Consider the following 24,611-nt stretch of genomic DNA (forward strand, 5'->3'; position numbering starts at 1 on the left):
TGTATTAAAGATGGACGTTTCAGTTATTCTTGAAACGCTTAATCGGTTTGAGGAAACCTCTTCTCGCTATCACTTGCGGCTTTCGCTCTATAATGGCAACGTTAAAACCGGAAATGGTTGGTTGATTTTTACCACGTCCGATTGATTAATCGTGTCCATTAACGAACTCGGAGGAGGTACCATAATCGCTCCATATATCTATTGCAAAAACATATAAAAATTTGGCATTTGTCCAAGAGTTATCGTGGGAGTAACGGATGGACGTACTGAGAATACAATATTATAAGTCCTGTTACGTAATAATAATAATAATAACAGAAGTCAAATTAAACAGTCTCCAAATAATAATTGATTGAGCAAGTCTATTGGCTGTAATCATTGGTCGTCGAAGCTAAATAGAATTTTAACGTTGTACTTGCAGTAGACAGTAGCGAAGAGGCGGGTAATTATGGTATACTGCACTTCCCTTGCAACCCTCCTGTGCATGCGCTCCTCAACACCTTGTCACAATATAAATCTAGATAAATTTCAACAATCCGATCATTTTATTCATTTTAATGAAATTCTTAGTGTTGGAATATTCGAACTAATACGGACGAAAATTCAAAACGAATTTCTTTCATTATTGCACCAACGCATATTGTAAAATTCAAACTCATCATTCTCTGTAACTATTTCAAAAAATAAAAGATCGTGAATTTGTAGTAATTAAAGTCTTTCTTCACAGCATTTGTAAAATGAAAATTCATTAATATTTTGTACTAAAACGAAATGAAGGTACACCCCTATGCATAAAATAAGTTTTTCATTATTAATTTCTATTGTGTTAAAAATTTCCCCCATCGGGGACGTGTAGAAAACCAGCGATAAAGGCAGGTACGGAAAGATCAACTGTGCGTGTTTCGTCTGATCAGCACTATTCTTCCTTTCATTTTTTTAAGCATATACATACATTGGCATCAAGATACACTGGCAACATTGTGTGCTGACGGTCACTGCAGTGTCCCCGTACAAAGGCTACAATTTAAAGCAATGCTTTTCCTCGAGTGACGGACACTTGAGAGTTGCTCGAGACAGTTGATCGAGAGTGGTCTGTGACGGCAAGCGTTTTAGTGACTGCAACTGCAGTTACCTCGTACGAACGCAATAATTTAAAGCAATGCTTCACAAGCAGTTGCATCAACCGAGTTGCGTCACTCAGTGACTGCATATGAAGGCTCAGTAACCATCAACCTCAAAATATCTCCGCGCTGCTTCGTGCAGGAGGTCCAACTTCTTAGAAAAAAACTATTGTGTAGAAAAGCTACTTATTTGTAACATATTTTTTGTATGGAACTTTTTTGTAATAAAAAGGTGAGGTAAAGATACAAACCCGTGTACCTTCTCTACCAATACATTACAATATTGTTTGGTCAGCTTTTCTCCCTGCTGTCAGACACTTGTTTCGCCATCTGCCGTACCGTCTTGCCATATCGTCATATTTTTATTGGGGTATACCGCCGAAACAAGGTCCCAGAGTTTAAATTTCTTATTACATTTTCGGCTTCTATTTACCTCTATATCCACCGCCGTTGAGCACGGGTACGAGTTCTAGATCACCCACTGTTGATCTACTTAGGCATATAATAGAATTACGTCACTTTACCTGAAAACTCTAATCCTAAGTTAATGGTGTTTTTATTAAAGGAGTTTAAAACCAAATCGACAGATTACAATTTAGCTTCACTACTGAGAATCAGTGAACTCTAGTTCAAAGCAGAGTATGAAAAACTTCGATAGCTAACACGGTTTAGTCTTACGAAAATTTTGTAAACTGTACCATTGTTGTTTTTAATAACTTATATTGGCCCAGCTAAATAATCTTTTGTTTCCTTTCATTTTTCTTGGGGAACGTGGTGGCTGATGGTAGGGTGCTTACCTCTGGTGCGGGGGTCCCTGGATCGAACCCGGACAAGTAAGTTTGTGGTGGACAATATAATGTCCGTTGGTATTTTCGTGGTACTCCCCTTCCTTGAAACTTTCTCATTTCACCAACTGTTGCATCATCATTCACTTGCCTTAATCATTCGTCTCCCTTAGCCTAAAGGGCATAATCGTGAGACGTTAAACTCAAATATTTTATTCCATTTTTCTTTTTATTTGGCCCTTTTCTAAGAAAAAGTGTGCCCGTCAGTGGTATAGGTTTATCTGTTAGGGATTATCAACTGTCAAGAAATTAAATGAAATGAAATCTTTTGGTATAACGTCCCACGTTTATGCTCTTTGGGGTAACGGAATATTTGGTAGAATGATAACGTAGGAGGAAATGAGAGTACCCTGGAAAAACCCACGGACACGATGTTGTTCACCACAAACTTACTTCGCCGTAGATCGAACTAGGGACCGCATGCACTGGAGGTACGCGCTCTAGTGTTGAGCCGCCGTGTTCCTTTCAACTGTCATGTGCAATAGAAAGTTTATTGCATTTTTTGCGGTTTGATTGTAATCTAAGGTTTAATCTAAGAACGCCGTAACAGCAAACCTTGAGGAACACTTGTGCTCTATGGATCACAGTTTGAGAAACGCTGTTCTAGAGCAATAAGAATAGCACGGGTTATTGTCTAAATTTTGTTGCACTTCGTCGGGAGTTAAAAGGCAGTTTGAAGTGATGGTTTTCCCTTGATAGGAAGTTGCAGAGTTCTTTGCTCATCACAAGTGGTCATTGCACAAACTTTGTTTTTCAACGAACTTTAAAAAGTTCGTTACTGAATTCTCTATGTCTGTGTGTGTGTGTGTGTGTGTGTGTGTGTGTGTGTGTGTGTTATTTTTTTCAATTTTGAGCCCTCCATTCGACAGAGCATCAAAAACTATCTGAGAAAGTAATTAAACGATTCGCGTCACTCTTACCATTCCCGAGATATTGGCCCAAAAATGGCCAATTTCCGAAGTTTTAAGGAGCCAAATCTCGGAAACCATAAGTTATATAGAGAGATGATATTGGTGTTGATCAATACCTAAAAGGATGATGAACATTTTGGTACCAAATAGTATCCGTTGGCCACTAACCAACTGATCACCTTTCCCCAGATATTGGCCAAAAAGGTTCGAATTTCGGTAGTTTTAAGGATCCATATCTCGGGAATCACAAGTTATAGTGGGATGATATTTTGCGAATTTTTGCGAGAAACAGAAGGTGCAAATAAAAAGATTTACTTTCACATGTAGGAACAATCACAGTCATCCTTCCCACCCCATCTTTCCATTCTTTTTATGTTTGTTCTGACAATGCTCTTGGAACATTCTCAACTGACTTATTCTAAAAAATGAATGAGACGAAGAAGACGAAAAAATTTCTAGTTAAGTCACACAAGAGTTTCAGTGAAGAGAGTCAGACAAGAGCAAGACAATATTTTTAGTTTCGTCTCCAACTACTAATACTGAAGCATTTCATTCCTAACAAATATCCTATTATAATAGCAAGTCGATCAGCGTTTACGAGAAACTACGGACTGTTCCTAACGTTTCTTTTTCGTTTTCTTTGAGAAATTGTAATCAATCATACATACGACAACTTCCGTAAGACGTAGGAACAGAATGTCGCAGCGAGGGTGATGTGACAGTGACTGAAGGAAGATCTATCAACAAAATATGAAAAATCTGGAAGTCCTGACGTCATTTCAGATTGATGTGAAAACAGCTTGGCGCTCTGTAACAAGTTTCCACGGCTTCAGCTGCATATTTCAGGGAAAATTTATAAACTGTGAGGAATGTTATTTAATCAGCACCAAAGAAAAATATCTTACCCTCAGTGGCAGGTTGCTTGATGCATATTAAGACTCTCTCATGCAGTGTTCTCTCCAACTAACCTCATCCTCTCCAACTACTGGACGTCCCTTTAGGGTGTTTCCAAACAAAACTGACAACGTTTGAGAGATGATTCCTAACATCAAGATAAGACAAAAAGTATAGACCAACCTGGGTGCACAAATGCTTCCTTTCAGAGCTATATGCTGCTGAAAACATGAAAAAAAAAAAAGAACTTTAAAGGTCCATAGCTCCAAAACTATGGAAGAATGACAAGAAACGCGCCTTAATACTAGAGCGTCAGAAATAAGTCCAATCAAAGCAAAGGATTTTGGTGACGGAAAATAGAAAGCGAATAAAAAATAGTAAAAACTGGATGAAACCGGATTTTGGATTTTAGTATCATTTCTTTCTTTCTCCCTCTTTTTCCTTCCTGCATTTTACCACACCAAAAAAAAATCTTTACAATGTCTGACTACTATTTTTGGATCAAAAGATCCAATATAGCTCCATCAAAAATTTTCTTGTAGACCTTATATCTGGAGAACTACATATAGTGTAGCCAAACCCAAACTATCACTTAACTCAGTATAATGTGCTTATTACGTAAACAATACGAAAGGCTGATTTAGGGACCGTTCAAAAATTTTGTGACTCCTGACTAATTATTGGCTAAGATCGCAATCTTTCATCCAGTTTTTTGATCATTAATAACATTCTTGTTTCTATTTATTTTAAAAAAAGGAACACTCACGAAAATAGTGTACGTATAGGTAATACCGTCTGTTTGAAATAACATTGAATTAAGTTAAAATTTTTAGTTTAACGTTCCGTGATTATGCCTTTTAAGCTGAGGGAAACGGATCATCGAAGCAAGTGAATGATGATGGAAAGAATCGGTGGAATGAGAATGTAGGAATTAGGGATGGCCAGACGGATCCGGATCTCGGATATGCGGATCCTATAATATCCACATCCGTATCCTATAAGATCCGGATCTCGGATCCGGATCCGAAATTTCGGATCTTGGATCCGGATCCGAAGTTTCGGATCTTGAATCCGGATTCGGATCCGAAGTTTTGGATCTTGAATCCTAATCCGGAATTTCGGATCTTGGATCCGGATCCGAAGTTTCGAATATTGGATCCGGATATTCGGTTCCTGGATCCACACCCGAAATTTCGAAGTTCAGACTCGGACTCCTGATTTGAATATTTTAGGCCTTAGATTGAGACCCAGAACTAAAATATCCATATGTATAAAATTTACTAGATGAATTTTATCTAACTCAGTGGGAAGACAATTCAATTTAAATGACAAAAGATTACATGAAAATCTCATTTTCACATTTTTCGGGGTTAGACCACACCCCATCATTTAGTCTTTAGTATATCTTTAAACGTACTACAAGTATACAACTTTCAAGCCAGTAGTTGTATAGATCTGCCTTTTGTTATATATTAATCGAGTTAGAATTAAAACTCGATTGTTTGTGAGACCTATGATAATAATTTCAGAATGAGTTATAACGTTGAAAAACTGCATAGTAATGCTGCATATTTTCTTTGTGCCACATTGGAATTTAATATAGTCTATCTTATACAGTCGGCTCTTATGATTAATTATATGATCTGAACTCCTGCAACATTACGCTAAAATCATGGATGTCTTTGAATTTTCGTCATTATTTCTATTTTTTATTATGAGCAAAATAAATATCATAAGCGACATTTTACATAATACATATAGACGCAGTTCAGTCAGTTGATTGCTTAAAGTTTATAGCAAATCTATTACATTTCTAAGACACTGGCGGCCTTAGGACAAAATCCATGGCTTTCCCATAAAATCTTAAATCTCTCTATATAAAAAGGGCAAAGTCCTGAGTGAGTGAGTGACAGATCACCGTACAGGCCAAATCGCTTAAGCTACAAATTTGAAATTTGGACAGTTTATAGGCTTTGTGACGTAGGATACCACTAAGGAAGGACTTTGGGAAATTAGACGAGTAAGGGGGGAAATGGGGTGGAAAATAATGATGATTCTTGACGTTAGATACTTCAAATTTGGTATTTGGGTTTCTCATTGAAAATAATTTGATACTTGTTAAAGTGCTTTTTGATATTTAAATTAGAAGGGGCAGGGAAGATGTAGAAAGTAAAAGAACGGGTGGTAATTGCAATTATTGCACTTAGTATAATAATATGCCTATATCTCGGAAACTTAAAGGGTTAGAAACATGGAATTTAGTATTTGGACTTCTCACTTAAAATAATTAGATAAGTATTTCAACGTTTTTTTGATATGTGGCCCAGAAGGAAAGAAAAAGGGCGAGAAGAAAATTAAGTGGAGATTACAATTATTGTATTAATATGTTCAATCCTTTAAGGTTAGAGACTTGAAATTTGGTATTTGCATTTCTCATAGAAAATAATTTGACATGTGTTTCAGTGTTTTTTGATGTTTTAGTAAAAAGGAAAAGAAAAGAGATGGAAAGGAAAGAGGGTGGGGATTGTAATTATTATAATAACATGTCGATATCTGGGAACCTCTGAAGGTTAGGAGCATAGAATTTGGTATTTGGACTTTACATTTGAAATAATTAGGTATGTACTTAAGCGTTTTTTGATGTATGTCTTAGAGGGGAAGAAAAGGGGCGGGGAGAAAAGACTTTTATATCTCGGAATCCTGGAATGTTAGAGAAATGAAACTTGTTATTTGAACAAAAATTCGTTATGAAATGAAATCCTTGAGTTTTACGTCCCACGTTTATGCCGGTTAGGCTAAAGGAGACGGTGATTATGAGAAATATATGAAATGAAGAAAGTGGGAGGAAACGGGAAAACCCCGAGAAAATCCACGAGCACGGTGTTTGTCCACCACAAAGTCCACACTGTGCGAGCTAGGATCGAACCAGGGACCCCAAGCACCGGAGGTGAACGCTCTACCACTGAGCCACCGCGCCCCCTTAAAACTTCGTTATGTTTGCAGGCGTATGATGTGCGAGGCCGTAGACCGAGCAAATGTGTGGGCTGGGGGAAAGCCCCCATGTACTCGCACTGAAATTCGGTATGTCTCGGGATACCGGAATGTTATTACATACAATTTGATATTTGAACTTAGATTCGGTATGGTTGTAGGTTTACGAGGTACGAGGTCATAGGCCGATCAAATGAGATATCAGAGGGTCTAAGGGCAAATCCCCAGACATTTCTTTTTAAATTGATTATGATTAGAGGTTTTTGTGGTGCGAGGCCCTAGTAACGGGGGTCTAGTGGCGAAGCGCACAACTAGCCGAGGTCTATTAAGTATATAAATGTATTTGCGTAATGACTGGAAATTGCATGTATGCCTGTGGACAAAATTGCATAAGTAGCCACGAGAAATGACAATCCTTTAAGATAAAAATTTTAAAAAGCTACCAAAATGTTCTCTTGAATGAGTTGGATATTATGTTTGCGCAGGGGCGAATACAGAACGGACTCCTGAAGGGGAAGGATGGATTCTTAGGGGGCGGATTCTTAGAGGCGAACGACTTTTCGCCCTCCCCCTGCATCCGCCTATGTGTTTACATGAATGATATAGCTCCTTATACAACCTATGCAGAGTTAATAATAGTGGATTATTAATTACAAAGATACGTGTTACTGCTCGAGGCTCCATATGGTATTTTGTATACACATACAGTACATTAATACATTCATTTTGATACATTAATTGCCATTTAGAACTTAATCTCTACTACAATCCTTAATTCTAACTGGAGTGGTACGGTCACAGAGAAACGTATTTTTAAAGAAAGAAAAAAATCTCATCAAGAGCAAGGAAAGGAAGTTGCTCCTTAATTTGATTTCATCTATATTTTATGGGCTGTTCCATTAGCAATGGCCTAGCCCATCACGACTAGGAAATGGCCTCATTCAGTGACCACAATAACTCAGAAAGAATTAGAAAAGTAAGCAGCCTGAGTCTAATGAAGAAGCTTGGGCTTGAGACTAAGGTTTCATCCCAGCATTTGACTAGTGTTACAGAAAACAAAGGACAAATTTCCATCAGGACGACCGCTTTAAAAAAGATTAACTACCTTTTCGGTCAAGTATTTCCACTAGAATCGAATCTGACAATGAGATTGCTCTCACCTAAGTCGACAGTTTTACTCAATGAAATTTGGAGTAATTGTGACATATTAAGGCACGAAAACTAAATATCAACAGAATGAAGAGAACGCAAGGCTGTCACACGATCAGATACCAAAAGTGTCTTAAAATCTTATTTTAAGCATAGGAATGAAAATCACTTTGTCAATAATTTCGAAAATTTTGCTGATTCGGAACACCCGAATTTTCTGACACGAAACCGGATCCAAGATCCGGTTTTTCAGGTCTGGATCCAAGATCCGAAATTTCGGATCCGGATTCAAGATCCTTTTTTTCGGATCCGGATCCAAGATCGGGATTTTCGGATCCGGATCCAAGATCCGTTTTTTCGGATCCGGATCCAGTGTCCGGATATCCGGATTTGGCCATCCCTACTAGGAATCAAACCAGGAATCCCACGGACCATAGGCAAGCACTTTACCACTGAGCCACCTCACCTCTTTGCGTCTCCTAGTAACGTAATGACCTCTAGGACCACCAAGATGCCCAGATAGTTCGAAATGAAATGAAGTGAGTGAGTGAATTTTAGGTTTTATGTTCCACGGTCATGCTGGCTAAGGTAAAGCAGGCGGTGATGATGAGTAATGAATGAAACGGTGGAATGAAAAAAGTGGGAGGAAACGGGAGAATCGCGAGAAAACCCACGCACACTGTGTTTGTCCATCACAAAGTCACTTGGCGCGAACTGGGATCAAACCAAGGACCCAATGCAGCAAAGGTAAACGCTCTACCACTGAGCCACCGAGCTTCTCTCAAGTAGTTCGAAAATAGTATGTTTACATAGTCAAAGTTGTAGAAAAAGGAGTACCGGTAAGGAGTACCGATTTTATCATCATCCAATTGATTTTTCTAGAAAAAAAAAATCAATATGTTTTGTAAGCGATCTCCATAGCTAATCCCACCCTGACCGAACTTCGTACTAAGATAAACCTTCCTACCTTCCTTTGAGAAGGGAAGAGAGCGAAATTATATATCGAAGTGGAAGATGGTTTATACACCAATAGAAAGCACTAATGATGACTATTACGATACGGTAATAAAAAATTCCCGTGTGCACATACTGTGTGAGTTATATGAATATACAGGGTGTCCAAAACATCCGTTTCCACCTCTAGAAATCGCAAACAATGAGACAGATGCCAAACAGGGAAACACGTGTTTGATCATTTTAAAAGTACAACGTATTAAAGCAAGAAGTGTTGTCCTCCCAGGGTCACCCCGCAGGGTTCCAGGCGGGGTCCAACTCAAAAATTGCAAATGGTAAGGGGGTCAGGTAGCATATCGTTGATAACCTTTTGGGAAATGAAAGGAAATGGGACGAGTCGCGACTCTATAAAATTACCTTGTACAAAATGGAGGCCGGTCAAAATATAAACAAAAACGTCATTGTAAAGTTTATGGCCATCCTACCAAAAAAACAAAAACAAAAACAAAAAAAAAAAAAACTGAAACGGTGAAACGAATGTCAAAACAGGAAAACATGTGTGTCATCATTTCAAAAGTACAATGGTTGAAAGTAAAAAACAAAAAAAAAAAAAAAATTCTCAGGGTTCTCCACAGGGTCCAAAACGGGGTCGTACTCAAAATTTTCAAATGTCAAGGGGCTCAAGTATTATATCCTTTGAAAGCTGTTGTTCAATGGAAGCAGATGGAAGAAGTGTGGACGCTCTACGATAGCACTGTGCACACATCTTACGTTTAAGTACTTCTTTCTGTAGTCGTGTTTTAATTTGTTTTGACTTCAATTCTTACTCAACGGAAAGAAAAGAAATGCCCTTACTGTAAGATTTTGCTATTTGAACCCAGTAATGTCTAAATAAATGAAGAAATAAAGAAATATAGTAAAATAAAATTAAAAAATAAAGAAAAGAAAAGAAAAGAAAAGAAAAGAAAAGAAAAGAAAAGAAAAGAAAAGAAATAACATTTGAAATCTTTGAATATAGAACAGACAATAGTGGTACGTATCCCTTATGCTGACATATAATGTATATACAATAGTGGTACTTATTCTCGTTGTCTGGATTATCAAGTAAAAAATTATTCAAGCAAAAAATTTTCTTGCACCAGGAACAGCGAATGCGTGCAAGTGTCTTGCAATGACAACAAGTGCCGATTTCAAACTGGAAAGCGAATGAGCTTGGAGAATCGAAATGAGGATGTACATTTTGATCGGCCGCCATTGTCACAGGGTAATTTTAGAGAGTCGAGACTTGCTCCACCTTCTTTCATTTCTCAACAGCTTTCCAACAATATACTACTTGACTTGCCTTGTAATTTGAACATTTTGAGTAGGACCCCATGAAGAACCCCGGACAAAAATTTTTTACTTTCAATCATTGTATCATTGAAATGATGATGCAAGTGTTTTCCTGTTTTGACACAGGTCTCACCGTTTCAAATTTATGAGGATGGTCATAGACTTTACAATGACGTTTTGCTTATATTTTAACCGGCCGCCATTTTGTACAGGGTAATTTAAAGAGTCACGACTTGTTCCGTCTTCTTTCATTTACCAATAGGTTTCCAATGTTATGCTACTAAGCGAAGTCTTGACCCGACTACTTTAGATCCCATAGTTTTGGAGCTATAGACCTTTTTTATGTTTTCGGCAGTCCATAACTTTGAAAGGAAGCATTTGTGCTCCCAGGTTGGTCTATATTTTTGTCTTACCTTAGTGTCAGGAATCACCTCTCATTCGTTGTCGGTGTTGTTTTAAAAACCGTGTATACGGTTAAACCAGATGGAAGAATGAAGGCTGCACAGAAACGTGTACGTTTTGGACTTTCCCATGTGTAAAGAACCGTACACAATCCTTATGGAAATTTTATTTCTGTGGAGTTGCTTTAAACTATGATATGTTGTAGATAGAAAAATATTGTGATTCTGAGAAAAAAAAAACTCAATGGGAACAACCACCAACTACTAACCGTTTGGCCACTACACGGCCACTTTTTTGAAAACAGCAGAAGGTAACCTGGATTCTGGATTTCGGTTAAAATGACTGAAACTGTGCGCAACTACCAATCCCTAACCGTATGGCCACTTTCTTGAAAACAGCCGAGTAAACGATGTTCTGGATTTCGATGGAAATAAATAAAACTGTAATCTGTTGTAGATCGTGTCATCGTGAGAAAATGTCTTTATGAGCACAACCACCAACCAGTGGCCGTTTGGCCAGTAGAGGACAACTTTGAAAATAGCCGAAAATAACGATACTTATCCACCAATATTTATGTTAAGCACTCCTTGTCTTACAGACTAGCACAAGATTATAACACAGTTTCAACAGATTTCAACATTTTTACTGCTGAACGAAACTTTAGAACACAACTGAAGATAGTTGATATTCAGTTTCAGCCAAATGGCCTTGTGCTGTATGAAAGTTAGTAAATAAATAAATAAATATTTTGGATTTCAGTGAAAATGACTGAAACCATGATATGTTGTAGATATTATAATCCTGAGAAAAGGTCTCAATGGGCACAACAATCAATCACTGATTATTTGGCCGGTACAGGACCTATTTTTTAAAAAACAGAAGATATCACAAGGTAATTGTATTCTGGATTTCGGTGAAAATCACTGAAACCGTGATATGTTGTAGATATTGTGATCCTGAGAAAAGGTCTCAATGGGTACAGCCATAAATCGCTGACCATTTGGCCGGTACAGGACCTCCTTTAAAAGAACAGCAGAAGGTAAAGGTATTCTGGATTTCGGTGAAAATGACTGAAACCGTGATATGTTGTAAATATTATGATCCTTAGGAAAAGCATCAATGGGCACAACCATCAATCACTCACCATTTGGCCGGTACAGTATATCTTATAAAAAAAAGGCAGATAACAGAAGGTAATTGTATTCTGGATTTCGTTGCAAATGACTGAAACCGTAATATGTTGTAGATATTATGACCCTGAGAAAAAGTATCAATGGGCACAACCATCAATCACTCACCATTTGGCCGGTACAGGGTCTCTTATTTAAAAAATGGTAGATAGCAGAAGGTAACGGTATTCTGAATTTCAGTGAAAATGACAGAAACAGTGATATGTTGTAGAAGTAGTGATCCTGAGAAAAAGTATTAATTTATGGTACCGAGCAACTATAGTTCAGTTGGAAGATCATTTGTTCCTACTCAAGAGGTTCGGCCCAGGCCGGTCATCATGTCTAGGGTTTTCCGGTGCTTTCCTTTGTCCCGCAAGATGAATATCAGAATATTACCTATGCTTAAATGGCTTTGACAGCTACTCTCCCCATCCCTTTTCCGGGTTGTGGGATTGGATGAAAAGATCTAAACCTTCTCACAGTTTCATGCAATTCCACCAAAACCCCAGAATAACGTTACCTTCTGCTGTTTTCAAAATATGGCCTCATAGTGGCCAAACGATCAGTAATTTTTTATTGTGACCATTGGCACTTTTTTTTCAGGTCATAATAGCTACAACATATCATGATTTCAATCAATTCCACCGAAATCCAATTTTTATAAGTACTATACGGGGTCCTTTTAAGTCATGCTTGACAGGTGTGGCAATTTAAAGTTATTTTAAGGCAAGTCTTCTATTACGTATTGTTGGTAAGTCTGAAGCAAGCTTGCAATTGAATAACTATCAGGTTTGCTATGACCTTAGTTATGTTTACAAAATATGAGCTTCTGCAAGCCTATGCTTAGCCTTGAAGACTTGAGCAGGGCTATTAAAATGGCCTAGAAAGGTTAAGGTGAAACAGGGAAGGTTAATCTGTTACATCTTAAGTAAATGCACCGACTACTTACAGTGGAGATTCGTTAAAAGTCAGTGAAATAAATTATTTCTGCGATCTAAACTGAAATTAAATATTTCAGTTTTACGTCCGCGGTTATCTCGTATAGGCTAAAGGAGACAGTGATTATGAGAATGAATGAAATGATGGAATGAAGATCGGAGGAAACCCAAGCACAAGGTGTTTGTCTACCACAAGATCACTTGGCGTGATGCAGGATCAAACCAGGGACTCCACCTAATAGAATTGAATGCTCTCCCAAAGAACCACCATAACCCCTTTCGCGATGAGGATGATCATTCGGTTTACAATAGCTTCTCTTAGTCGTGGCTTGAGCATGACCGAATCTTCCAGGGGTTTGGAATACCCCTCAGTCGAGTGGGGGGTACGGCAATTTTTCCACAGGAAATTGTTAATATAAAAACTCAGTTTTTGATCACTTTTGAGAATAATTCTCCAACATAAGGGATATTTTTTTCAAAGAATTGTTGGCAGGTGATCGAAGTGTCTCCATGTCACTCCCTCCCGTAACTACAGAGAAACTCTCCAGTGGTTTTTTAGTCATTGTGTAAATTGAAATGCAATATACCAATATACCCTCACTGAATCTCAACATTTAGATAGCCGGTATGTCAAGTCAAAATTGAAAAAAAAAAAGAGATACTGCCTCTGCTTTTTTTTCCACTTCGAAAACTGCGTAAAACAGAAAGAAAATTATTGAAATAGCTGTAACAGTAAAATATTATTGAGGCCACGTTCAAGTGGGCTAACTGCTATAAATATATGTATATTTTAACTAACGTGAAGATTCATCGCCATAGAATCGAAAGCCCTCCAGTAAGTCATTTTCCGCTTCTAGTTAGTTCCGTATTGATCTATTTTTTGACTTTCTCATATTTCAATTTCATATACAGATTAAAAACGTATATGGTTTTCGTATGTTACATGCGTAAATCCTTTAGCTTATAAACTTAACGTACGACTATATGTAACATCCTGCAGCAAATGTATGTTTTATAATACTTTCCGTATGAATATTCCATCTACACGTACTTTCCGTATGAAATAAATAACTGCATATATAAGCAGTCAGGATCTCACATACAGATAAACGTATACAACTTATAGCTGACGTAAGTGACATAAGTATACGTACATAATATACGGAAGACTTAGATGTCAAACATCTTCCAGCGGTATGGTGTAATATATAAGCGGGGAAAATGCAGTACATATGTAGCATATGGATAACGCATGCTTCGTACAGATTTCCGTAGTAAACATATGGATTTCGTATATTTGTACAATATACCATAGTCTGGATAACGAATTTTTCTCAGTGCAAGTCTTTTTTCAGCAATGTAAATAATTTAACTCGCGTCAGGTACCATGGGGTCAAAATTGACCCCAGTGTTCTTCACGTTCTTCACAGTGCTGTAACTTTTAATACATTCGAAATTGCTTCTAGCCTTTTTTGTTTTCTTTTTGTATTTTCACTTTGGTTTCAGACAGGAATTATGCTTACTACAGACTTGTGCTCGGGTTTACCTAATGAAGGATATTTGTTAGTATAAGTGTTTGGGGTCAAAATTGACCCCATGGTACCTGACGCGGCTTAATAATGCTTTTTCATATTTTTCTTCATTGCAGAAGCCGCTAGAGATGAATTCAAGAGGAATGGAAGAGATGTGGAATATGAGGAAAAGGAATTGAAGCCCATTATCTTGGCTCAACCTTCTCCTTCAGTCGGGCCTACACCAAATATAGAGTGCTCGTTTTGCCGAAGTAATGGAGAACGTGTATCATACTACAAGAGTCATTCACTGAAAGACCAGAATGGCATTGTGTTGTGCCCAGTGCTGCGTGCGTACACTTGCCCACTCTGTTCTGCCACGGGTGACAATGCTCATACCCTGAAGTATTGTGAGAAAAACACGGAGGCTATGAAACCAAACACTACGAGCACTCCGAAGATTCTCAGAAACGCTTCCGGGAAAAAGAAAGTAAAAATTGTTAAGGCATAAAAACATGTCAGCTGTACTTTTACCAGCTGTGATAAAGCTGTGATAAAGTAAAAAAAACTAGTAAGGTTTTTGGCACTTTAATTATTGTGTTTCAAAACAACCCTGACAACGTTTGACGGGTGATTCCTGTCACCAAGATAACAAAAAAAGGTATACATCAACCTGAGTGCCGAAATCCGACATTTCGGAGTTATAGAGTGCCGAAACCAAGAAGAAAAATGAATTTTATAGGTCCACAGCTCCAAAACTGTGGACCTACCGTTGTCGAGTGAAGACTTCACTCAGAAATGAGTATGAGCCCAATTTAAAAAATACATATTTTAGAATTCTAAGGTACTCACGCAACAATTTTTATAGATAGAGTTTGGGTACGGGCATATAATTTGAAGTACTCGCCAATTACCTCCATAAAAATTGTTGCGGAAGTACAGCAGGATTCTGAAACTTGGATATTTGGATAGGGAACATACTAGTTCATAACTGAAGTTTTGACCCGACTATGGTAGGTCCCATAATTTCGGAGCTATGGACATGTAAAGTTAATTTTTTTCATACTTTCGGCAGCCTATAACTCCAAAATAACGGATTTCTGCACTCAGGTTGATCTATACTTTTTGTCTTATCTTGGTGTCAAAAATCATCTCCCAAACATTGTCGGAGTTGTTTTGAAATGCCCTACACACACACACACACACACACACACACACTGTATGTGTGTGCTGGAGTTAAGAAAAACAAATAGTGTTTTGTAAAAGTATAGAAATACATTTTGTATACGCATGCCAACGAGAGAAATATTTTGATAGTATTTTAATAATTTTATACTAAGTCTTTTTTTTTATGGATATTAGGTCTAGAATGTAAATAAATGTATTCAGCAGAAGTACCTGACAATTTCTAAAGTATCTTAAAAAGGCATTATTTTGTATGCACAAGGGCAATGAAAGCATTTTTTTTTAATTTTCTTTTTTTATTTTTTCATTCATTTCTTTTCCTTTTATATATATTTTAATTCTTAATTGTCTAGCCATCTGTAATATTTTTCCATTGTAAGATTTGCTTTTAATAGATTTAAACCTGATTGATACTACTCAGTAAGCATTGTAACATTTTCACCAACTATCCACTTCGCTACATCAGACACTCTTGTCCACCTCCCAGAGTAATCTCTTCCATTAAAAAACTTCCTCAGGAACCACACTTTCTGTCTCTAAAACTAGGTTGCTATGTTGCAAGAATCTCGTAGCTGCCATTAAAAAATCTTGCGATTCCATCCTTCTATTTACTGTTTACATATTACAATTTTCTGAAAGCAAGAAAGATATTTCCACCCATGCAGCACTGCACTCTAGTGGACAAATAGTGAATCTCCTCATTAAAAATGTGTATTTCGGCGCACTTCCCTGTCCAAAAGAATCCATCGTTTCGGAAAAAGCGAAACTGCTTTTCTTTATGTCTTCTTAGCAAGCAAGACGACCCAGAAAGTGGTACATGGTTTGACTCCTTGCAAGATAAAAAAAATGTCACATGTCCCTTTAAAGACTATGTTTATATGCAGAAATATTGTATGGCTGCAAGATTTTGTTTTTAATGAATGCTGAAAGATTTCTTGCAGCATGGTAACCGTCGTCCTTCTTCTGGCCTTCTATTTGTTTATACTCCTTTTCAGTATTAGAACTATACCAACTGTAAAGCTAGGTTGCCGAATCTTGCACCTGTCATTAAAAGATCTTGTAACCCGATCTTTCTATGTACTGTTTACACATTACAACTTTCTGAAAGCAAGAAATATATCTTCACCTATGCAGCACTACACCCCAGTGGACAAATAGTGAGCCTTCTCATTAGGAACGTCTATTTCCCTCCCCGTCCAAAATAATCCGTTGTTTCGGAAGCGGCGAAACTTTTTTTTATGTCAGTGGGGGGTTCGATATCACCTAGCAAGCAAGACAGCCCTAAAAGTTGCACATGCTTTTATTCCTTGCAAGATGAAAAAATGTTGTATGTCCCTTTCAAGACTATGTTTACATGGAGAAATATTGAAGGGTTACAAGATTATTTTTATGACAACTGCAAGATCCTTGTAAAGGGGCATACTAGCTTAATATTTTCCATTGCACAAGCTTTACTTTTAATAGACTTAAATCTGACTTTAACTACTATGTCAGTGTTGTTTTGAAACATATATAAATACAGCTGTTTAAAATTATGATACAGTTTTTTGACTGCAATCTATAATTTGTTTCTGATGCTATATGTTTTACAATAGTAAAATCTTATTATTTAGAATAAATAATCATATTCTTCTGTAGCACGTACATTCAAAGTATGCATATTTCTTTTGGTTTACTTTATTATTTTCTTTTTTTATAATTATTGATGAGTTTATGGAGAACATTTCTCTTAGTGTTACTTTTTTTTTGAGTAAAGACTTTTCTTTGTAATGTTAAGTATGATCCCATAACAAATTGTTATATCAAAACCCAAAACTAGTTTCATTTTAACATAACAATAGTCGTAATTTTGAAATGAATCAGTTAGAAAGATGAATAAAGTTGTTTCTTGAGCTTTTGAAACAAAAATATATTCCCTTATACAGTAATAAAACATTTGACTTTGCTCTTACACAAATTTTACATTCCAGAGCGTTTGTGTTTCAAGTATACCCCTGCTGGTACTGCTGTCAATGTTTGATTTCCCGTACCTCCCTCGAAAGAAGGGGGACAAATTGCTCAGTCTGAGATCTTTCAATAGCTGGATGCGGAAGCGATGTCACAATGAATTACTTCACGGACTTGGTTGTGCTCTTTCTTGTTAGCCATTGTAAGTAGCCTACGATCTTCACTCGTCGAGACCAAACGACTGAATCGCAAATTGGCAACTCAGCTGATATCAATCACTTCTTTTCGCTAAGCAAAGAGAGGGTTTCATCCGCCAGAGGGTTGCGAGGTTGTGCCGAAGTGTGTTTCGCATATTTTCCGAGGGCACACCTAAAATAGGCTCTAAGGGAAATATAATAAATATAAGATGACGCAGGAAAACGTGAAACTTTATTTTAAAGTAACGTAATTTGTACCAATATACACAGGAGAAACTTATTTTATTGACGGAAGTGCATGTATACAGTATGCCATTTATGTTTTCATTCTAAACGTCAAAAACTGCCATTTTATTTCTTAAAAATTACATCGAAAAAATATGCTCCCTTTTGGCGTTCACATTCTAATAGCCTGTTATGGACACTCCGGAATGCTCGGTGTAGCATGTCTCGGGGATGTCAGTGATGTCAACAGTTTTCTGTTTCAGTTCATGGATAGTTGCAAGACGTGTGTGGTACACCTTGCCTTTCAGATATCCCTACAGGAAGAAATCGTACACACTAAGATGAGGGGATTTTGCAGACCTTGGAAAGTCACCATTACATGAAATGACGCACCTTCCAAACAATTGACGGATGTCTTTCAACGATTGTTGTGCCGTATGTGACGTTTCTTCGTCCTGCTGAAACCATATGTTTTCTATGTTAAGATAAAGAACGTGGAGTCTCCGTGTAAAGAATGTTTCAAACATATCGACATACCGAGTGCATGTTACTGTTGTTACAATCCCTTTCTCACGTTTAAAAAAGTAAGGACCAGTGATAGCATGGGATGACACAGCACATTATACTGTAACATTGGCGCTATGTAATGGACACTCGTGAAGCTTACAAGGATTTCCCTGTGCCTAGTAACGGAAATTCTGTTTGTTGACGTATCCGTTAAGGTGGAAGTGGACTTCGTCTCACATTCATATGTTGTTAAGGAAATAGGCATCCTCATTGATTTTAGCCAACACCCTACTTGACAACTTCTAAACTTCCTACGTGACACAGGATCTCGTAGATGCAATTTTTGCACAATCTGTAACTTATAGAAATGGAACTTTAATTCATGCGGTATTCTTTGTACGCTTCGTCGCCCAATCTCTAGTGCAGATGCATGTTGTCGAACGGAGCGGCGAGGGCTCCTCTCGATAGAAACTCGATAAGCTGCGATGTTCTCTGGGGTTCGTACCGTTCAAACTCCACCTTGGAGACTTCTTGTTCAAGGCTGAACCAATTCCTTGAAAATTATGCACCCACGTTGTAATTTCATGAGCAGATGGGACACGTCCATGACATCCTAGCAGGTAATGCTGTCGAAATACCCTTTACGCAGCAGTGACACTATCACCCTGCTTGTAAAACTCTCTCACAGCGATAGTGTGTTCCGCACCATTCCAATGCTGCATGATTACTTAATGGCAATGCGTTCGCAACAGGGATTCATCGGTTCCGAACAACTGCCGATTCTACACTGTTGCCAACTCTAAAGTTCAAAATTTCCCGTTTCTCTGCACCATCCTGTACATACTTTTGTCTATGATAAATGTAGTGTAATTTGCAAACTAAGAACAAAAGAAATGAATGAAAGAAACAAAAGAACTATTTCCAAAGATTGTATTGGTTGGAGAAGCACTATCTAAATTCAACTAAGACCTAAAACAGTAATTTCTAAGTAAATACTCTGAGACGTCACAGTTTGCTGCTTCCCTTCGTAGTAAGCGACATGAAGAAGAGAAGGTGCTGGGATGTCGCCTGACGTTCCATTAGGTACAGTGATGAGAGATAAACAAGAATATCGATAGCGTAGCCGACCGTTTTGTAGGCATACTACTCCTGGATACTTGACAACTCATGCACTGTCAACAACTGATTATCCTACTTTATCACCTCCTCTCCTTCACAACAATGCCCGGCCACAGACTGCCTTTCTAGTGCAGCAGTTTTTGGAAACAGGGGAGTTGTGTTACTTAGTCATCCACCCCGGACTTTTCTTGTTCTCCAAATTCAAATCAGTCCTGAAGACCCAGTGGTTTTCGGACAATCAGCGTAATGTTAGTGGTTTTAATTTTGGTTCACTCCAAGTGTCTCGTGGCATTAACTATATGTCTTTTCACTGAACTTTAGTACTAGATGAAACACGAGCGCACCGTAGTGGATACAACAAAAAACTGTTGAGTTTACCAGAGGAAGTAGAGAGCAACGAACACCTACTTGTCAGCATACATCACACTGACAAGGGACATCACCCAATTGTCAGGCTCCGATTTCAATGAAATTTTTCTAGCTGATAGAGGACATATATGTATTATTTGCGATGACAGAAATTTTTGCCATGGTGCATGTTTTCTATTTTGTTATAATTTTTAAGAGTTGTGATGTGGTTATTAGAGATTACTGCAGAAGTCCCTTACTAACCTTTGTAAACGTAGCGTTAATGAAGAACAACAATGTAGATACATATAAGGCCCAGGGAGAAGTTGTATGGTAGGTATGACCTTGACGGTAGCCATCTTGAAATCCGCCATTTTGAATTAAGGTCAAGTTTTTAAAACGGGAATAGGGTAATGTGAGACATAATTTCGGGCTAGAACTTAATCAGAAAGACAATGGTGAAGCTGGTTTTGAGATATACTCATTTGGGGAAAAGATACAGGCATTTAATTGTTCACTTACTACGTGCGAAAATCCCTTACCTTCGCATCTAACTCGCATATTAATGATAATAAGTGGATAAAAGCTCCGGTAATACATATTATACCTAAAGGGAAGTGATACGGTAAGGGTATCCTTGACGGCAACCATCTTCAAATCCGTCATTTTGAATTAAAGTAAAGTTTGAAAAATGAAAACCATAGCATGTGACACCTCATTTTAATAGTAAATTTTCCCAAAAAAGCAATGGGATGCTTATTTTTGTTCTATAATTAACCAGTGTGAATTTAGGACTGCTTCTAATGAGCACCAAACGTCCATTATTCGATCTTTCAAATTGGCAACACTCCTAACTTTCACCGCATGTTTTAAGATTTCAACTGTCACTTTGCAGTTGTTGCCATAGCTCGTGTTTTCTAAATTTATTACATTTTTTAAGAGTTATGATTTGTAAGTTCATGAACAGTGTTGGGATAAGTATCCAGCAATCTTTCTGAATTTTGAAGACTTGCCATGTAATTATTTATTTCCTAAACATGCCCTTCAAAAACGCGTTTACTAACATGAATCATCGCATAACGAAACAACTCCAACTTTGCATTCAGGTAATACCGAAGACGTAGCTTGTGTAGTAGATGAGACGAAAAATCAAATGAAAATTCACTACGAAAAGGAAAACGAAATATGATTGTTGTGTAAATCAAGGGTCTTTTGTTTTGTTTTAAAGTTATTTCTTTATTGTATATTTATTTATTTGTTTATCGAACTGACAAATCGCAACTCTTAAAAATGTAATAAATTTAGAAAACATGAACCATGGCAACAATTGCAGAGTGATAGTTGGAATCTTAAAACATACGGTGAAAATTAGGAGTGTTGTTAATTTGAAAGATCGAATAATGGACGTTTCGTGCACATTAGAAGCAGTCCTAAATACACACTGGTTAATTATAGAACAAAAATAAGCATACCATTGCTTTTTTGGGAAAATTTGCTATTAAAATTAATGTCACATTCTATGGTTTTCATTTTTCAAACTTTACTTTAATTCAAACTGGCGGATTTCAAGATGGCTGCCGTCAAGGATGCCCTTACCGTATCACTTCCCTCTAGGCATAATATGTATTACCGAAGCTTTTATCTACTTATTATCAATAATACGCGGGTTAGAAGCGGATGTAAGGGACTTTCGCACGTGATAAGTGAACAATTAAATGCCTGTAACTTTTCCCCAAATGAGTATATCTCAAAACCAGCTTCACCATTGTCTTTCTGATTAAATTCTAGCCCGAAATTATGTCTCACATTTCCCTATTCCTATTTTAAAAACTTGACCTTAATTCAAAATTTCGGATTTCAAGATGGCTACCGTCAAGGTCATACCTACCATACAACTTCACCCTAGGCCTTATATGTATCTACATGGTTGTTCTTTCATTAACGCTACGTTTACAAAGGTTAGTAAGGGACTTCTGCAGTAATCTCTAATAACCACATCACAACTTTTAAAAATTATAAAAAAATGGAAAGCATGCACCATGGCAAAAATTTCTGTCATCACAAATAATATATATATATAGGGTGTTTAATAAGTAATGGTCATAAATTAAACCGTAGATAGTACACGCCAAAACTAACAAAAAAGTCTTAGTAAACATGTGTCCGCAAACGCTTCGTAACGGAGATAGGGGCTGTCGAAAGTGTGGAAAAATGAAGTTTAGAGATGAATATCTCAAAAAGTATGAATCGGACAGGGGGCGGTCCAATGAATGACTATCGAAGTCAGACCTGCGCTATGCAGAAATGCATCGTTGATAACTCGTCTTAGGAATGTGCTCTGAAGTAGTTCACAACAGGCACCACCACCTTTCTTCGATTGCCTCTCTCATTTTCTGCTGGTTATGCAACCACACACGGCACGTAAACGTTGTCCGCCATTTTGTATCGTTTCAAGCTTTCGACCTGGTAACACGACTTATGAATTACTGGTGGATAGACTCGCCCTCGATGTTCATCTCGAGCACCCTTTCCTTGGACAATTTTCCGGGAATTCCTCCGTTTCTTTGGGGAATCCCTTTCGCGCGCATTGCAGAGTTATCAACCATGCATTTCTGCATAGCGCAGGTCTGATTTCGATAGTCATTCATTCGACCGCCCTCTGTCCGATTCATACTTTTTGAGATATTCGTCTCTAAACTTCATTTTCCCATACTTTCAACACCCCCTATCTCCTTTACGAAGCGTTTGCGGACACATGTTTACTAAGACTTTTTTGTTAGTTTTGGCGTGTACTATCTACGGTTTAATTTATGACCATTACTTATTAAACACTCTGTATATATGTCCTCTATCAGCTAGAAAAATTTCATTGAAATCGGAGCCGGACAATTGGGTGATGTCCCTTGTAAGCAGAACGGAAAGCAACATCTTGGCGCATGGGGCTGCCCTGGGATTGGCGATGAAGTTAATCACTGAAACTTGCGAGAACCTAAGGCTTCTGCTGCAATCCTTGCGGGGGGGGGGGGGGGAAGAGGTTTCAGTGATTGTCACGACATCTCATGAATACACTTGTACTTAGCAGCAGACGACGACAAATCCGCTCCTTCCTTCTACACAAAGCAAATAATTATAAGAGTATTTAGCACCAGCGGCGCAAATCTGTCTTGAACATTGGGGGACGGGGACGGGTAAGACCTTTCCCATATTATATATATATATATATATATATATATATATATATATATATATATATATATATATATATATATATATAAGCGATGTTCAAAATATTTATGAAGTTGTAAAACAATGCTGTAGAGGATCAAGGAAGGAAGCATAGTTGCTTTCAACATTGGGAGGCGGACAGATTTGAAGCTTATTCTGGGATGACATCAATTCCATCTACTTTCCTTTGTGGCAATCGGACACAAATCATCACACATTTCTCCCCAAAAACCACACTTCAAATCGGATTATTGGGGGAGACAGTCCCCCCAGTTCCAAGATTGGAGCGGACATTTCCCCTCATGTTTTCCGTTATGTGTATTTTGAAAGCTGCAAAAATAAACAGTTAAAATGAAAAATATATAAAACAAATAAATAAGAAAACTGTCAACCAAATTGTTTTTATAAACTCACTCATATATTTTTTCTATATTACTCTGGGTTCCTCCTGGGGCATTAGCCTCCTTCAAAATAGAACAGGTGGGACGGAAGGATCAAGGTGCGAAAAGAAGAAAAAGCAACAAAAGAAACTACAGTAGAGTAGCATTTTGTTGATTGTAAGCTTCGGTGATGATTGCGTGGTGGGTGAGGTTAGATTTACATCGAAGTTGCAGCCCCCGAGCGTGACGTAATGTCACGTGGTATTATCATGGGAGCAAAGGTGGAATAAAACGAGCCTTGCGAGGCTTCTGATAACCCCGTTCGTTCTCTCACGCTCGCTCAGGTATGTTCCGTAGCGTACGAAAATCACTCTTTATTAAAGAAAATAAATAAATAAATTTGTGTGTAGAAAGTTTCCTAATTACTACGTGACATTACGTCACGACCGGATGGTGTAACTTCGATGTAAATTTAACTATGCTCGTCCTTTTTTTGTCCTAAACAAAACTGTAGATCTTCGAAGTGCATCGTAGATTGTGATTCTGATTCACGACAGCCTCTGTAGAACGTTCCTTCTCCTCACTATAAAGAACCAAGACTTGTTGTCGATCCGCAAGGACAGGAAAAAACTCAATTTCTTAGCTTTGATTTTCATCGAAAAACAAATAGAATGCTGTGTGGAATGAGACAAAACGTACGCTTCGAAATTTACGATGGTATTATTACGGACTTTACATGTAGTCTCGCTGCTGAAAGGGACGTCAATCTTTAGAAAAAAGAGCAGGAGATGGGAAAAATGAAATGAAATCTTTGAGTTTTACGTCCCACGCTTATGCCGACTACGCTAAAGAAGACTGTGATGATAAGTTAATGAAATGCAAGAATAGAGAAAGTGGAAGGAAACAGGAGAACCCGGAGAAAGCCCACGCCCATGGTGTTTGTCCATCTCAAAGCTCACTTGGCGCGAGCTGGGATCGAACTAAGGACTCCATGCACCAGAGGTGAATGCTCTACCACTGAGCCAGCGCGATCCCCCACCAGGAGATTAGAGTTTGTGTTCAATTGCAAGTGATTACACGAAAGTAAGGGGAAACAGACTTCATAGTTGAATGGTAAGTTATTAACTGTTTTATTATGTCTACCAGTAAATAACCAGTATTTCATTTTATGTACAGTCATGTCCAAAATGATTGTCGCATGTCTATAAATATGTTGTTGTTGGAATATAATTTGATAACTATTTCGTCCGGCATTTCTTAT

At 37.7% G+C, this 24,611-nt stretch overlaps 1 protein-coding gene across 1 annotated transcript in view; it reads left to right on the forward strand.

The window, feature by feature from the left end:
* LOC145673828 (uncharacterized) overlaps positions 1 to 17,342 on the forward strand; it is a 101,975-nt gene extending 84,633 nt beyond the window's left edge. Inside the window, exon 4 of the mRNA XM_081743600.1 lies at positions 14,355 to 17,342. Within this exon, the coding sequence (XP_081599726.1) occupies positions 14,355 to 14,728 (374 nt within the window). The 3' untranslated portion in view covers positions 14,729 to 17,342. The remainder of the gene's footprint in view (positions 1 to 14,354) is intronic.
* Positions 17,343 to 24,611: the final 7,269 nt, after the last annotated feature.

The sequence above is a fragment of the Thermobia domestica genome, chromosome 17, assembly GCF_964235325.1.
Source record: "Thermobia domestica chromosome 17, izTheDome1.hap1.1, whole genome shotgun sequence".
Lineage (NCBI taxonomy): Eukaryota > Metazoa > Arthropoda > Insecta > Zygentoma > Lepismatidae > Thermobia > Thermobia domestica.